Raw genomic sequence first — 17,555 nt, 5'->3', positions numbered from 1 at the left:
CGAGTTCGTCCAAATTATTTTTAGGTTTGATTCTTTACAAATCCTCTAGCAATATCCCAAGATTTAGTAGGAAATTAGATCTCTCTCTGTTTTCATTTTCCACTGTCACACTTATAACAAATGAGTCTCCTGAAGACTTGAATGGCAGGTTTGAAAGCTGCCATACTCTTGTTAAGGTGATAGGATGAAAATGCTGTTATAGAAATTCCACGGCTTGGTTCCATGCTGCCACCTGTCATGTGGAACTACAACCTCTTCTCCTTGCCCTGCCTCTTGGCAATCAGTTCTGAAGTCTTCAGAGAATAAGCATGGAAATTGTTGGGCTGAATTGCTTGTTTTCAAATAGTTTATTTCAACTTGGGAATTTCTTTTTTTTTTTTTTTTTTTGGTCTTTTTGCCTTTTCTAGGGCCGCTCCCACGGCATATGGAGGTTCCCAGGCTAGGGGTCTAATCAGAGCTGTAGCTACCGGCCTACACCACAGCCACAGCAACGCGGGATCCAAGCCATGTCTGCGACCTACACCACAGCTCACGGCAACACCGGATCGTTAACCCACTGAGCAAGGACAGGGACCGAACCCGCAACCTCATGGTTCCTAGTCAGATTCGTTAACCACTGCGCCACGACGGGAACTCCGAGAGTTTCTTAAAATATAAACATTATGGAGACAATAATCTATACTGGTCAAAATGAACATGGGCAATTCTGTCACCATGCTAATTTGGAAAGTGACAGCTGGTGACTTCAGTAAGTGAGCAGCATAATGATATTAGCCTGGCTGGAACATCTCCAGTGTCAGGCTTAAATATTCCCAAGCATTGGCCAGACAATGAGACTAAGTGAGATCTTCTAAGAGTCTTAAAATGTGATTGCTGAAAGGTCAAGCTAGCAATTTTCCTCTTTTAATATTCAAAACCAGTCGTAAAATTGAAGGTGCTGATAGTGTATCTAGACTGGGGCGATCAGCAAAAGCCCTTTTGAAATTTTCAGCTGATAATGGGATTCAGGGCAGGTTTTACATTTCACAGGACTGCCACATATGCCTCAGAAAAGAATCAAAGCTGAATCTCTAAGTCCCTACTCTGCCACTATCATGCTGAGAGCTGATACTGGACAGGCTGATTGTCCCTGGACAAGTGACAATCTCTCTGTGCTTCGGGTCCTTCATCTGTAAAATAAGAGGTCTGGAAGCACAGTCTTTAAGGTCTCAGATAGCTCTGAAATTCTCTGAGTCTGTGAGGGGAAGTTACAAGATCATGAAGCTGAGTTTCAGCTGTGGCATGTGGATGGCATCACACAGTTTAATGTGGTATGTTATCGACAAATCCATTTAAGACAAGTCACAGCTACTTTCACTAGGCTGGTCAAGGAATCCTTTTCAGTGTCTCTCTGTTTGCTTTGGGGTCTTGTTAAGACACCTCAGAAACACTGTCTTAGACAATTTGCAAAGGGAGGAGTTAAAAACATCTTCCCACATCATGCTTCATTAAATCACCCTACAGGCATCCCATCACGCAACACCGTCAAGCCATCACGCAACACTGTCAAGCATCCATAGCTTCTAGGAAGCATGGGATGAGTTAAATAAAGGTCAACACATAAGATACAACAGTCTTCCATTTGCTGTGGTGCTATTTTACTTTCTAAGTCTTTTCCAGAGCACTTGAAATTCATGCTAACCTCACAGAAACTTTATTGAGATAAGTATCTGATCAAGAAAAAAGAAGCAGTTGAGTACTCTAGAAAATTCTTTGGAATAAAGACCAAGGAAGACACAAGGAAGGAGAACCCAAACACACAGATAGTAACAGGCATTCAGAGGGAGCTTACGGATCAAAGGCTGCCAGCAGGAAGTTTAGCAGGAGGCTGATGGACTGCTCCACCTGGATTTGGTGAGTTGTGGGCATCCTTTTGTTGAGCTGGTAAAAAATAGTAGAGAGCACAGCCTCCAGGCGGGCCACATTGAGCTCTATGTTTGGGTCCAGGTTGTTCAGAGCATTTTCCCGCAATGCTTCTATAACGTTCCAGATGTCCACCAGGTGCACTACGGAGAATGAAAGCAGAGTGAACACATCAGCCCAGAGTGCATAGAAAGATAAGTTCTTTATTTTACATGTACCATCCATCCTGTTTCATTGAGGTGCCTTGCACTGTTGGTGGGAGTTGACATCAGTAAAAGTACCTACGGCAGGATCTCAAAGAGAGAGTTATTACTAATCTTCATAAGGGGCTCTTGAAATACTTACCCTGTAAGGAATCTGAGGATCAAAGAAGTTAAGTGGCAAATGCACAAGTCCAAGGCAAGTTAATTGGCATTGGTATCCAAGTCTATCTGGCTTTTAAAAATACTGAGATATAATTGATATATGACATTGTGTAAGTTTCACAAGTTGACTTGATACTTCTTAATATTAATTTAATACATTCCTATATGGCAATTTGATTACCACCATAGTGTTAGTGAACACATCATGTCCCACAATTACCATTTCTTTTTTGTGGTGAGAACTTTTAAGATCTAGTTTCTTAGCAACCCTGAAGTATAGAGTACTTGTGACTAAAATTAACAAGTCTATCTGGCTTTAAAGTATTTTCCCACTTCATACACGGACCCCTGACAAAGAAAAGAGAAAACCAACACTTAAATGCTCAGGTTTGAAAAGTTATCAAAACTGCATTTGAGTATTAAAAGCATTCTCATTTATTTACATATTTTTATTGACTGATTTATTTTTCTTTTTAGGGCCATACTTGCAGTATATGGAAGTTCCCAGGCTAGGGCTCGAATTAGAGCTGCAGCTGCCTGCCTATGCCACAGCCTCAGCAACGTCGAATCCGAGCCGCATCTGCAAACTACACCTCCGCTTGTGGCAATGCCACATCCTGAACCCACTGAGAGAGGCCAGGGATTGAACCCACATCCTCACAGAGTCTATGTGGGGTTCTTAACTTGCTGAGCCTCAAGAGAACGCCACAGTCATGGTTACTTTCACATGGATAGTCAAGGAATCCATGTCTATTTCTTCCCTGTTCACCCTGAGGTCTTGTTATGACATGACCACAATCAAGACAATCAAGACAATGGACCTGCATATCACCCCCAAAGATCTCCTCATGCACCTTCTGATCCATCCTGCTCCCCATCCCCAGCAACCATAGATCTTCTGCTTTCCATCACGATTTTCTAGAATTTCATAAGGCTGGGATCACAAAATATGTACTCTTTTATTTTTTATTTTTTGGTCTATATCTTCTTTACTTAGTGTAACTATTTTAAGAATCATCTATGTTACTGCATGATAATAGTTTTTTTATTGCTAAATGGTATTCTGTTACATAGATACAGGTGGTTATCAACTCACCTGTTGACAGACAAATGCGTTGTTCTAGTTATTGGTTATTATGAATAAAGCTGCTATTAACAATCATGTACAAATGTTTGTGTAGACAGATACTTCCAGTTCTCTTGGGAAATACTTAGAAACAAAGTGGCTTGGTTGTATGATAGGTGTGTGTTTAATTATGAAAGTTCCAATGTGTTTTTCAAAGTACTCGTACTGTTTTACACTCCTATTAGATGCGTGAGGATTCCAGATTCTCTACATCTTCATAAAGTTTGAGGTTTTATTTGGTATTTGGAAAGAAATATGTTGTCTTTTTCAATGGAACATATACTTATAGTCTAGTTCTTGAGAACTGTACACTCCAACACACACTTTTCTACCAACGACTATCTCTTTGCTCACTTCTGATAAGTATTTGAAAACCAAAAACTAACACTTATTGAGCTCCCAGACTTGAAGCTGAAACTAGCACCAGACCTGGTGTCCAAAGACCTACATCCAAATCTGGCTCTTCTACCACAAGTGCATATCCTTTTAGCCTTGACTTAGAGCCTCACTTTCCTCATCTATAGAATGGGTATGGCATTCATTAAATGAAAAAATGCACGAAATCAAAAGTGGTAGTTCCTGGTACGTAAAGATAATACATTACACATGAACAAATGAATGTGAGCCATGCCTAAAGGAAAACTTTTGAGCAAATCTCTGATTGGAGCAGAGGAATACAAATCACTTTCCACCTGAATCACTTAAATATTTACTAGATTTGGATAAATTCAGATTTATGTGATTCCAAATTTGCAACTTTGTATATATATCACACAACAAGGGCATTATTTGTGTTTCTTTTTCTTTCTTTCTTTTTTTATTTTTATTTTTTTCATTATAGCTGGTTTACAGTGTTCTGTCAATTTTCTACTATACAGCATGGTGACCCAGTTACACATACAAGTATACATTCTTTTGTCTCACATTATCATGCTCCATCATAAGTGACTAGACATAGTTCCCAGTGCTATACAGCAGGATCTTATTGTCTATCCATTCCAAAGGCAATAGTCTTCATCTATTAACCCCAAATTCCCAATCCATCCCACTCCCTCCCCCTCTCTCTTGGCAACCACAAGTCTACTCTCCAAGTCCATGATTTTCTTTTCTGTGGAAAGGTTCATTTGTGCCATATACTATATTCCAGATATAAATGATACCATATGGTATTTGTCTTTCTCTTTCTGAATTACTCCACTCAGTATGAGAGTCTCTAGTTCCATCCATGTTGCTGCAAATGGCATTATTTTATTCTTTTTTTATGGCTGAGTAGTATTCTATTGTGTATATGTACATCTTCCTAATCCATTATTTGTGTTTCTTAATATAATTTATCTTCTTTTTTTTTCAATTTAGCAAGCAAGGAACTCTTAGGAAGATGGTATTACAAGTTGAATTTATTTATTAATTACAATTCTTGAGGAAATGAGTTGAGATTCCTATAATTATTCCCTATCTATTCAACCTACAAGTCCTCAGGATCCAGTCCTTGGGGATATGTCTGGGTGCAGGATACAAAAAGAGAAGTGATGGTGAGATCTGGCTCATTGTCTTGACTGGTATCTATGCCCAGGTAACCACAGGAAGCAGGCTACTGACCCATTGTGATCTGGATCCTGGTTATGGATCATGTGAAATAGGCATGGGAGCAGAGGAATATGGGTCATGAACTTGAGCACAGGAGGGAGATGGCTACAAGCCAAGAAAGAGAAGTGGTTGCTGGTGGAGGGAGATCATCCAGATACCGAGGTCTCTCCTGGTGAGAGCTTGTAGGGCATAAGGAGGCTCTTAGGATTCCCAGTAGTGGAATAATACAGGTCAGAATAATAGAGGTCCATCAGAATGGTCAACATGCCCACAGGGAGCTTCCTTAGGCATTTTAGCTTCTGCTTGTCCAGCCCTTCTCTTCCAAGCCCACTTTTTCTGGGGTTCCCTTCCTCAGTGGATGGCCCTACCCCCATCCCTCCTCCTGCTCCAGCCAGAATCTGGATTTCAGCCCTGGGTACTTCCATCTTACATGCCATCACTGACCGTGTCCTGTATCTCTATCTCCTGAATGTCACTTTAATGCCTCCATTTCCATGGACTCATATTCCCATTACCCAATTCCATCGCCTCTACTGTCACCAGCCTCTCTTACTTGTTGACTGAGTCAGTTCTTTTCTCTTTATTCTTCCTCCATTCCAATTCTTTCTATGCACTGTAGCCAGAGTGATAATTCTGAACTGTCCCTTGTATGCCGCTTGAAGTCCTTTAATAACTTCCCATTAATTTCAAACCCAAACTCTTCAACATGTCCTGCAAAGTTCTTTTTGATCTGGTCTTACTTCTTATCTACATTTCATCCCTCACCCACCACTTCTTCAAGGATGTCTTTCTAGATCCCTTGTCTCTAGGTTTTGTACCCCTCCTACCTGCACCTTAGAACCCTGTTCTGCCTCATCACAGCATTCAGTGGACTCTCTGTAGAGACCTGCTAGTCATCTGTTTCCCCATCTGTATCGTACATGCACAGGAAGAGATGGTCTGTCAGGACAACTGTTCACACACCAGCACTGTCAAGGGGACTCATATGCTATAGGAGCTTAATGAATATCTGTTGGCTAAGTGAGTGTATGACAAGGGAATGACAATAGTGAAACAGTCTTCTAAGGATGCATTTGATTGCTAAAGAGGCAATAAAGTATATTCACGAAGAATCACACAAGCCTTGGATTGAATCTTAGGGTCAATTGTCAGTCAAACTACTTGACTTCCCTTGATCTTCATCTTAGTAAAGGGGTGCTGATAACAGTGCCTACTCTCCAGGATGACTATGGAGGTTGAACACGATGGTGCCTGTAAAATGCTTGGAACAGGGCATGGAACACAGGAAATAATAAGAGCCTATTATCATAGACAAAACATCTAGAAATCATGAAAGTTATTAAAAATAAGTATGTTCCATATTTGTGCCTTTACACATTTAAGGTCTCAGAATAAGGAAAAATAAGATGTGAATTTTGGCTATGAGAATAGATAGCTTTAAAATGACTTCAAGAAAACAAAGTTTTCATACGTATGCACTGGGCATTGTGGTAGGTCCACAATGGCAAACCATATAGATGTGGTTCCTGCCTCAGGGGCTAATAGTCTGGTGGGGACATAGACAGGCCTAATACAGACATGGTGGTGAAGGGGCCAGAAGAATAAGATAAGGTGGAGAAGCACTGAAGCCATGATAGAGATTTTGGTCTTTACACTGAGTATGAAGACATGGGTTTTATTTTTATTTTTATGTTTATTTTTGGCTACACTCATGGCATATGGATGTTTCATTATGGCGATGCCAGATCCTTACCTACATGTGCTGGGCTGGGGATCAAACCCATGCTGCCATAGAGACAAAGCCAGATCCTTATCCCACTGCACCAGAGTGGGAACTCCCAAGACCTGGGTTTTAAATAGGAGAGTATAGGTAATGGAGCTTAAAATAGTATAGTATAGTATAGTATAAAATAGTATACTATACTTAAAATAAATAAGTATAAATAGTATACTATATAAATAGTATACTACACTTAAATAGTATACTATACTTAAAATAGTATAGTATAGGTAATGGAGCTTAAAAATATCATTTCTGACCATGAAGGAAGACAGGAACGGAAATGGAGCATGCATGTGGAAGTTGTTGGAGACTGTTGCTCCAGTCCAAGTAAGAGATAGTGGCATTTTTGCGTGGGGGTGGTACACAGGAAAACTGTAATCATGCACGTTATGTGTACTTATTTTCTAGGAGTGGCAGAATGGAAAGGCTACAGATTTTGCTGTCACAAAGGTTGAGGATCCACTGATAACTGTAAAACTGTAGGCAAGTTACTTCGCCTCTAATAACATTTTATTATTCCCTTTCTAGAAATGAGAAAACTAATACCACCCAGAGGGAGTGGTAGTAAAGATAAAAGAGAAAATGCATATACACATGCTGGCCACAGGGTTTGGCACATAATAGATGCTTTACAAATGAGAGCTATTAGTGTTAAAATAATTAAATACCTTCTGATCTGCAGCCATGTTATGGTGTTATTAATTTACAAGATTTATTATGAATTCAAACCTAAGGTTAAGCCCAGTCCTCCAAATTCAATAAACTAACATACAATTTTGAGTATATATTATATAGAAGATACAAAAGAAGTACAAACCACATCCTAGCCACAAAAACTTAATTAGTTCAGTTGTCATATATTCTGAGTTAGTGGATTTTGAATTAATTTCACTATATTTGATTATTAGAGACCTGGAAAGAAAGGCCTTCTTTCATAAAGATGTCTTGAGGAGTGTCCATTATGGCTCAGCAGAAATGAATCCAACTAGTATCCATGAGGATGTGGGTTCGAACCCTGGCCTTGCTCAGTGGGTTAAGGATCCAGCGTTACCGTGAGCTGTGGTGTAGGTCCCAGATGTGGCTTGGATCCTAAATTGCTGTGGCTATGGCATAGGCTGGCAGCTGCAGTTCTGATTGGACCCCTAGCCTGGGAACTTCCATATGCTGCAGAAGCGGCCTTAAAAAACAAACAGAAAAAGATTTCTTGGAAACTTTATTTCACTGGTAACTGCTTTGAGAGATGTGGGTGAGTAGAACACATTCCTGGGCAGCTGACTGGTCCCCCTACGGGCTATACTTATGACCTTGAGCAAGTCACTTCATGTCCTCAAGTTTCAGTTTCCTCATCTGTAAAATGTAGACAACAATAGTTTTTCTATCACAGGGTTATTGTGGAGAGCAAATGAAGTAATCCAGATAAAGACTTCACGCAGTGCTTAGCGTATAATAAGCACTCAATACCTGTTAATTATTACTGAAAAGATAAGTATCAGAAGCATTTTACCTAATTAAATTGGAACATTAAGAAATGTGCTAAGTTGACAGTCATTAGGAAGTTATTAATAGGTCTGTTTTAGAGGTCTGACAGTTGTATAAATATGTTACTGTTGAGCTATCAAATCATTTTAGAAAATAAGGAATTTATTTAGATCATGCAATGATGACTGTGTAACACTAGGTGGCACTGTGGACACTTTACTAAATATCCATCAAGCTTTAATTGTCCATCACAGAGCTCCTGATGTTATGCAAGCGTGATAAGAAGTAGGATTTCCTCATCCATATAACTGCATACATTTTATATTAATATACTAGATGAGGTATCAGCATGTATAATGAAATTATTTAGTTAACATTAACCATATCAAGAATAAACAAAATGCTTTTTAAAAGCAGTATTTAGTACTTCACAAACTCTGAAAAAGAATGTGTTATTTTCAGACACTTATTATTAATACCTCACAGTTTGCCTTTATAAATAAATGAAAATATACAAAGCTTCAATTTTGCCTAAATCCAGGCAATCTCAGGAAGAAAAGGGGGTGGGGGGGAGAAGAAGTGCTTCACATGGGTAGAGAAGAGTTTGCTTATCTGTTTGCTGATGTCCCACACTGTGTTAATAGGAGATAGACTCTTTAGTTCACACCTAGATATGATTTAAATCTAAGTATCTCTCAGACAAGGGCAAAAATGCCATACTTCTTTATACCTAGATAGAAATGACTGATGTCAAACACTTTATCAGTAGTAGGGGAATCAAATACATGGAGCAAAATATAGTAGATAGGGTGCAGAAAGGATAGGACAATCAAAAGACACTTCATGAAAGAGAGCTCCTCAAAATTCCCAAGCCCAGATTCTACCACTTGATTTCAAAATTTAGAACGGTGGGAAAGGGTTTTGACAAAACTCTCCATGTGATTCTGACGATCACTGACTTACAAACCTTCAGAAGGCTCTCAAAGGGCTTGCAGCTGGGAAAGGTCAATAACTAATTATCTTCCGCTGACTTCCCTTCAGTTATTTTGGAGTGGTGGTTCTTAACTGTGGTTGCACACTGGACTCACCTACAAGGTTGTAAAATAGTGCTCTGGTGATGCTGCTGCTCCTTGTCCAGGACCATACTTGGAGTTGCAAGGCATGACTAAGCTTGTTAGAAATGCAGACTCCCAGGTCCCCACCTCAGACCTAGAGAATCAGATTCTGCATTTTAACGACATCCCCACGCAGCTTGTATTCACATGAAAGTATGGGAAGTATTGCTTTAAAGCAGCAGTTCTCAGTCCTCTGGCATCACGACAGCCTCCTATGTTCCAATAGATTATGAGCTGTGTTACAAGAAGCTGGAAACTAGCAATTAACTTATGCAGTTTAAGAATAATTTATATAATTATGTAATACATATTTATGAACGGAAAAAGAACAAAGAATGTCTGTTACTCAACATCCAGTTTTACAAGGGTTAAGTTGAAACTGTAGTCAGCTACAGACAGTGTGCCCTGGGGGATGAAAAAATAGGATGAGGCATACCAAAACCAAAGACACTACCAAAAAAGAAAATTATAGGTCAATATCTTTGGTGAATATATATGCAAAAATTCTCAACAAAATTTTAACCAACCAAATCCAACAATACATAAAAAAGATCATACACCACGACCAGGTAGGATTCACCCCAAGTTCACAAGGATGATTTGACATATGCAAATTAATCAACATCATACACCACATTAACATAAGAAAAGTAAAAAACCACATGATCATCTCAATATATGCAGAAAAGGCACTTGACAAAATTCAATATTTATTCATGACAAAAACTCTTACCAAAGTGGGTACAGAGCGAACATATCTCAACATAACAAAAGCCATTTATGACAAACCAACAGCAAATATAATACTCAATGGAGAAAGCCTTCCCACCAAAATCTGAAACAAGAAAGGATGCCCACTCTCACCACTTTTGTTCAACATAGTATTGGAAATCCTGGTCACAGAAACAGACATTTCTCCAAAGAAGACATATGGATGGCTGTAAGCACATTAAGATATGCTCAACATTGCTAATTATCTGAGAAATGAAAATCAAAACTATAATGAGGTACCACTTCCTACCAGTCAGAATGGCCATCATTAATAAGTTTACAAATAATAGATGTTGGAGAGGGTGTGTAGAAAAGGGAACCCTCTTACACTGTTGGTGGGAATGTAAATTTGTACAACCACTATGGAAAACAGTATGGAGGTTCCTCAGAAAACTAAATATAGAACTACCATATGATCCAGCAATCTCACTCCTGGGCATATATCCAGGGAAAACTATAATTCAAAAAGAAACATGCACTCCTATGTTCATTGCAGCACTATTCACAATAGCTATGTAAAGGAAACGACCTAAATGTCCATTGACAGATGAATGAATTAAGAAGATATGGTACATTTAAAGAAGTTAGGCCTATTGAAAAAAAAAAAAAAAGAACATATGGTACATATATACTATGGAATACTACCCAGCCATAAAAAAGAATGAGATAATGCCATTTACAGCAACATGGATGGAAATAGAGATTATCATACTAAGTAAAGTAAGTTAGAAAAAGAAAAACAAACATCATATCATATCACCTATGTGTTGAATCTAAAATATGGCACAAATGAACCCATCTACAAAACAGAAACAGACTCACAGACAGAGAGCAGAATTTTGGTTGCTAAGGGGGAGGGGGGAGGAAATGGGATGGACTGGGAGTTTGGGGTTAGAAGATGCAAACTATTACATTTAAAATGGATAAACAATAAGGTTCTACTATAGCACAGGGAACTATAGCCAGTCTCCTGGGACAGACCATAATGAAAGAGAATATAAGAAAGGGAATATATATGTATGAAAAAAATTCGTAGAAAAAACAAACGAATGAAGAAAAACCAGGATGAGGCATTCAGTGCCGTGGATAAAGAGGCACCTAGATAGTTAAGATGCACATCTCAGGAAGAATTTCAGTGATCACGGATTCTTGCATCTTCCCATACATAGAAAAACACAAAAATTATTAATTTGATATATCTGTTCTTTGTGATTAGCAGCAATCTTTTATCAAGATGTATGCTTGAGGAGTTCCCGTCGTGGCGCAGTGGTTAACGAATCCGACTAGGAACCATGAGGTTGCGGGTTCGGTCCCTGCCCTTGCTCAGTGGGTTAACGATCTGACGTTGCCGTGAACTGTGGTGTAGGTTGCAGACACGGCTCGGATCCTGAGTTGCTGTGGCTTTGGCCTAGGCCGGTGGCTACAGCTCTGATTCAACCCCTAGCCTGGGAACCTCCATATGCCGCGGGAGCGGCCCAAGAAATAGCAACAACAACAACAACAAAACAACAACAAAAAAGACAAAAGACAAAAAAAAAAAAAAAAAAAAGATGTATGCTTGACAGCATGTATTTCCCAGCCAAAAAATTTATATATATAATTAAGAGCTTCTCTCCTACCTCTTTGGATAAGTTCCCCAGAGTTTTCTCCCGGACTATAATCCTCAGTAAGACCCTGAATAAAACTTAAACTTACAAGTCTTAAGCTGTGTGTTTTCCTTTAGGTTGATACACTATTTCAGAAAGGTTAGAGATTTATAAGAAGGTCGCTCATTGCATTATGATGTGGTTTCTGAATTAGGACAAAGGAAATTGAAATTAGGCTGGGAATTGAACATAATCTGTCAATTTGCCACTGGAAATACATATGCCATTGGAATATGCATATATATCCTCTAGTTACAGATGGTGTGTGTGTGTGTGTGTGTGTGTGTGTTTGTGTGTGTGTGTGTGTGTATGCCCATGCACATACCTCTCAATCCCTCCTATCCTTGCCACCAATGTTTAAAGTGATGATAATTGTTATCTGAGGCTTTGTTATGACTTGTTTTTCCCACCTCTGAGATATGTGGGTAAAAGCAGGGAGAGTTCTGCTATTGATTCACTCATTAAATCCCTCTGCAAAAGAAATAACTTGTTTCTCCTAGAAACTCTTCCCTCCCTGAACCTAAGTTTCCTGACCTTCAGGAAAATTCTCAGCAGGAATTGTTTTTCCTGTTACCACATTCTTCAGAGTTTGAGAACCAAGTTCAGGAGGTATTTCTGACTAGTTTATGCTGTGGGTTTGGAGGGCCAAATTGGGTTCATTCACATAGCAGGTCTCTGAAATGTGTTTATGGGCTTGTAGAAAAGTTAATTATGGAGTCTTATTCTTTTAGTTGTCCAATAAATTCTGAGGCACTAAAACATGAACACACATATAAGCATTGCCTTTTTCTATGACAGCTCTCGAAGGGCAAATTTCATTCAGCATTCTGCATATGTAGTAGCTTTTAAGTAAAAATGCTTTTAAGCAGCTTCACGTATGGGTCAGGCCACCACAGGGGTGGGGTGTGCAGAGGTGGGAAGAGGAATGTATCCTCTTGTGAGTGCCAGGAACAATTTCAGGGTCTTCTTCAAAGTCATTACCCCAAGCCAATTAATGAGCCTTCTTTCTTAGCTTTTTAATTTCAGAGACTAAAACTTTGTTTACACCCTACATTTTTTCGGTCCTTATTATGCAGCGGTACTCTTCTGGGCTCTAGAATTAGTGTGAACTAATGCAGAACTTATGGGTGGTGATGAATAGAGATAGTTAGCAAGCAAGTGCATTAAACATGCAACAATAAGCTAATTTCTCTTATAGAGAAAAAATGGGCTTAAAGATAACAAACTTAGACCCAAGTATTTCTTCATTTGTACAATAATAATAATATTTACCTTTCTTATCGTATAGGTGTTCTGGGAACAACACAAATTGAAAACACTTAGTAAAATGTTAAGCATTACTCTTAATTTTGAGAGAAAACAGGCATTAAAATATAACTATTATATTCAGTTAGAATGATAAAAATCCCCTCCAAATTCTTTCAATTCTTTGCTCCACGCCATCAGTTACGAAGATATCTGTCCCTTAATACAAGCTTTCTTCCATAATTTCAGGTTTGTTTTCCTCTTAACTGATATGATAATGTTATAAAAATCCGTGAGAGATGGTACCACAGTGATAACTATTTTAGTTTACTTTCATATCAAATACTTACCTTGACATTTGGAGAGGATCAGCTCCTGAGAAAAAAAAATTCAGCACCTCACTATTTACCATACATCTGTTAACGTACAGGCATTAACATATGGAGAAAGACTGCCATATGTTTATACATAAAGAGGTGGGAAAGGAAGCAAGAAATGAGATTCCATAGTATTTCCAAAAGAAATTTAATCCAACTGGAAATTTTAAAGATTCTACAATATATTACATGTTTGATGTGATAGGTGATTTATCATACTATGAGAGTATGGCCATAAAAGAGCTTGTAGTTCCCAAGGGAAAGACACATTAAGAACGCCTAGCTGAAGCCCTGCATGAGACGCTATGTTATCAAAACCCCACATTCATAGAAGAGATTAAAAAAAAATACTGGAGGAGTTCCCACCGTGGCTCAGCGGATTAGGCACCTGACACTCTCTCTCTGAGTTCATGCATTTGATCCCAGGCCTCCCTCAGTGGGTTAAGGATCTAGTGTTGCAAAAGCTGTGGTGTTAGCTCACAGATGTGGCTAGGATCCAGTGTTGCCATGGCTGTGGTGTAGGCCTGAAGTTGCAACTCTGATTCAACCTCTGGCTCAAGAACTTCCATATGCTGCAGGTGTGGCTACAAAAAGAAAAAAAGAACTACTTGAGCTCAACATACAGGGATGCTATTGTGGGCTGGAGACTTTGGGAAGATTTAGGGGAGGAGGGATCACAGCAGGATACGAATATGTGGAGATGAGGCAAGGATGAGGGAGGAAGGAGATGGGAGGACCAGTGGCAGAGAGCAGTGAGTGAACATGGTGTCATGAGATCTTGTATTGACCTTGACTGAGCCAGTGGAGTTTGTGCTGGGGTTTACCAGAGAGCAGGGCTATAACCTTTTAACCTTTTCTATTGCCCATTATATAAGACTTCTCTAATTTTTCAGTGAGTAAATAGATTGAGAATTTGCATACTGCAAAGTTTAAGGCTTAGTTTCATTTTCCAACCACCATCTCTAATTCAGATCCCTAGCTACAGCCAACCAGCCCAGCAGTAAAAACCAGAGGTGATCTTCAGAGCAGAATCCTGGCCTCTGATTCCACAGGTCTGGAGTTTGGCCAAGGCATCCCTAAGCAGCTCCTTAGGTGATTTTGAAAGACAAGGAAGTTTGAGAGCCATTGCTATGGAGCATGACTTAAAGGATGGTGAGAGATAAGAGACAGGAAGAAGAGGAAATTGATAGTTATTTGAGTCAGAGGGATTTATTAAAAGGTACATGAGAATCCCAGGAACACTGTGGTCAAGAAAGCCACGTGAAAATTAGCCAGTTAAGATTTTTCAAGCAAATGACTTATTTTTATGCCATTATTCAGGCCTCTGATGGTGACAAAATAGTGTTTTAAAAACTATTAAACACTAGGGTTAGGGTGGGAGAACTCAGGTAAGTGGTATGCTTTGGCAGGGTCAACAGGTGTATTTTGTTGTGATTACACTGAAGATATTAGCCATAACTCACCTTAACAAAACTCTGAGTTCAGAAAGAAAATGTTAATAAAAGACAATTTTTAGACTTGATCTCCATTAGTGAGCCATGAAAATATGAATCTAAACAATAACTGAGTAGCTCATTAAATTATTTTATGCTTCCAAACTCAACATCTATCTTGCTCCCAACATATGCCTTCATCACTGAGATAGCTCTCTTTGTTGGGATCCTTGGAGAGATCATATCTTACAAACATAGCATGTTCATTTCACATTAATTTCCTGGTTAAAACAGATAATACCATAATGCTTCAGGAAAAGATCTACAACATATTTTTGGTGTAAAATCAAACTGAATATCATGCCAGTCCTCTAAGGCCCTGGCAGTACATCCACTGCCTATTAGGAAAAAGTATTCAGTTTTCCTTAAACTGTGTTTGTAGACTAGCATCATTATTCAAAATGAGGTCTAATAATTGTGGGCTCAATAGCTGCCATCCTATAAATTACGTTTAACTACATTCAATTGAACAGGCATTTATTAAGCCTATTATTTTTCAAAGTATTGTACCAAGGATTACTGTAAAAATAATAAGAGAAGGTAAATGAAAAGAAAGATCTGAACAGTAATTTCTCGCTGCCAGTGTTTAACTTTGTTCGAATGTATTTAATAACTTCAGAAGCAAGAGGCTCTATTATCTTATCTTCCCTCTGGATAGTCATTTTGATTTCATTGGATAACTCTGCATGAGCTTCTTCAACATGTCCTTAGTATGCTCTATATTCTAGTGCCCTCTTTTGGGCTTTTATTGCCTTCTACTTAGATTTTTACAGCAAGTCTCCTCACTCGTCTTCAGTGTCTGCCCTTTTCCATCTGTCCTAAGAAAGGTTATGCGACTCAGTCTGGGTCATGCCAGCTTCTGTTGCCAACTGGATAAACCAAGCTTTTAAACATGAAAAGCAAAATCTGGACTTGAGTCTCATCATCTTCACCCTCAGCTTCCACCAAGCTCCAATTTCTCCCAAGAGTCCTCTGCTCTAGCCAAGAGGGATGCCTTACAATCCTGGAACATGTCCTTGACCTTCTTGGAGGAGCCTTTACCCAGCCCACTCCCTTCACTGGCATAGTCTTCAGTCCAGGATCTTTCCAAGTGTCATGCACATGTGTGCCTCAAGGAAGCCTTTTCTGATACTTTCGGATAGAACTTCTCTCTCCTTTTTTGCTTCCAGACACCTTCACACATCTATTAGACCATGTATGACTCTGTATTTCCCAGGGTTTATTTTTTCATTTTTTATTTTTTATTTTTGCTTTTTAGGGCTGCACTTGCAGCATACAGAACTTTCCAGGCTAGAGGTTGAACTGGAGTTACACCTGTGGGCCTGTGCCACAGCTACAGCAATTCAGGATCTTAGTGGCATCTGTGACCTATCTGGCAACACTGGATCCCTAACCCAGTGAATGAGGCCAGGGATTGAACCCACATCTTCATGGATCCTAGATGGGTTTGTTACCGTTGAGCTATGACGGGAACTCCCTCCCACAGTTATCAATAGACAACTTACTCCTGCTACTTTTTAGATAAGCCCTTGATTGGATTTGAGGGGTGGGGAGGGTCTTGAAATGATGAAGCACATTTTATGATTAGGGTCACGTGTGCTTTGGGAGGAAGGGTCTGTGGCTTTCATCAGGTTCTCCCAAGGAGACATGGAGAGAAAAGTTAAACCACAGCACTAAACTATAAGCAACTTGAAGACATGGACCCTGCCCTATTCATCTTTGTATTCCTCTAGCTACTTGCATAATAGCTTGCTCAAACTGGGTGGATAATGCTTAGGGATGGAATAGGGTAGAGCACCTACTGTTGGTCAGACACTATATAAAATCCCTAAAAGCTTTCCTTTACTTCAATATTCTAAGAAAGCTCAGTGAGATTCCTTGAGCATGGTTTTTCACAGCACCTTTATCATTCTTTACATACTACGACTTGAGCAGATGGCCAGGGTCCTCAAGATGCCAAAGAAAGAGCACCCACAGGGCTGGCAACCATGAAGAATGGTCTTCTACTTTTTCTTCAGAGCGGTTGCTCTCATGACCCTGCATCATGTGCTTATCTGGCCAAGATGAACACTAACAGACAAAGTACACAGGGCCCTTGAAGAGTGGGTGAGCAGGTCAACTGGGAATTGTTACTTTTTCTGCACTCAGTCTGTACTGTTGAAATATATAATCCATTGTCATTGTACAATGAGACTAAACAATGGGATGGAAAATGAAAAATGCATTTCACGTATTCATTCAGAAAATAGCTGGCCTGGTCTCCTAGTTCATGGCAAATTATCTGGGGCATGGGCTAGCATCTGGGAAGAAGAGATCTCTAGACACTTAATCAACAGTACATATTATCTACAAGTATCTTGAGTGAGATCAAGAAATGGAAAGTGGTGACTCAGGTTAGATCCCCAGTCTGGCCCAGTGCATTAAGGATCTGGTGTTGCCACAGCTTTGGTGTAGGTCACAACTGTGGCTCAGATTTGATCCCTGGCCTGGGAACTTCCACATGCCATAGGTGAGGCCAACCCCCCCACCTCAAAACCAAAAAACCAAAACAGGAAGAATATCTTTTGTTAAAAAAGAAAAACCTTTTAAAAAGTCAGTAGAAAATACAGAGGAGGAAACCTCTAATGCAGAAAGCCAAGGTGCACAGTAGTGATGTTTCAGACATC

The 17,555-nt window shown here is 39.4% G+C and overlaps 1 protein-coding gene across 21 annotated transcripts in view; it reads right to left on the bottom strand.

The window, feature by feature from the left end:
- The window catches only part of DTNA (dystrobrevin alpha), a 218,448-nt gene that overhangs the window by 101,345 nt on the left and 99,548 nt on the right, over window positions 1-17,555 (bottom strand). For all 21 annotated transcript variants that reach the window (XM_021096233.2, XM_013999288.3, XM_084964443.1 and 18 more), the window contains exon 4: window positions 1,832-2,045. In XM_021096233.2, the coding sequence (XP_020951892.2) occupies window positions 1,832-2,045 (214 nt within the window). The remainder of the gene's footprint in view (window positions 1-1,831; window positions 2,046-17,555) is intronic.

Source organism: Sus scrofa, chromosome 6, assembly GCF_054392235.1.
Source record: "Sus scrofa isolate SSC_HxYL_T2T_F1_AM1 chromosome 6, Sscrofa_HxYL_maternal_Yorkshire_Landrace_v2.0, whole genome shotgun sequence".
Classification (NCBI taxonomy): Eukaryota; Metazoa; Chordata; class Mammalia; order Artiodactyla; family Suidae; genus Sus; species Sus scrofa.
This window is presented reverse-complemented; position numbering and strand designations above follow the sequence as displayed.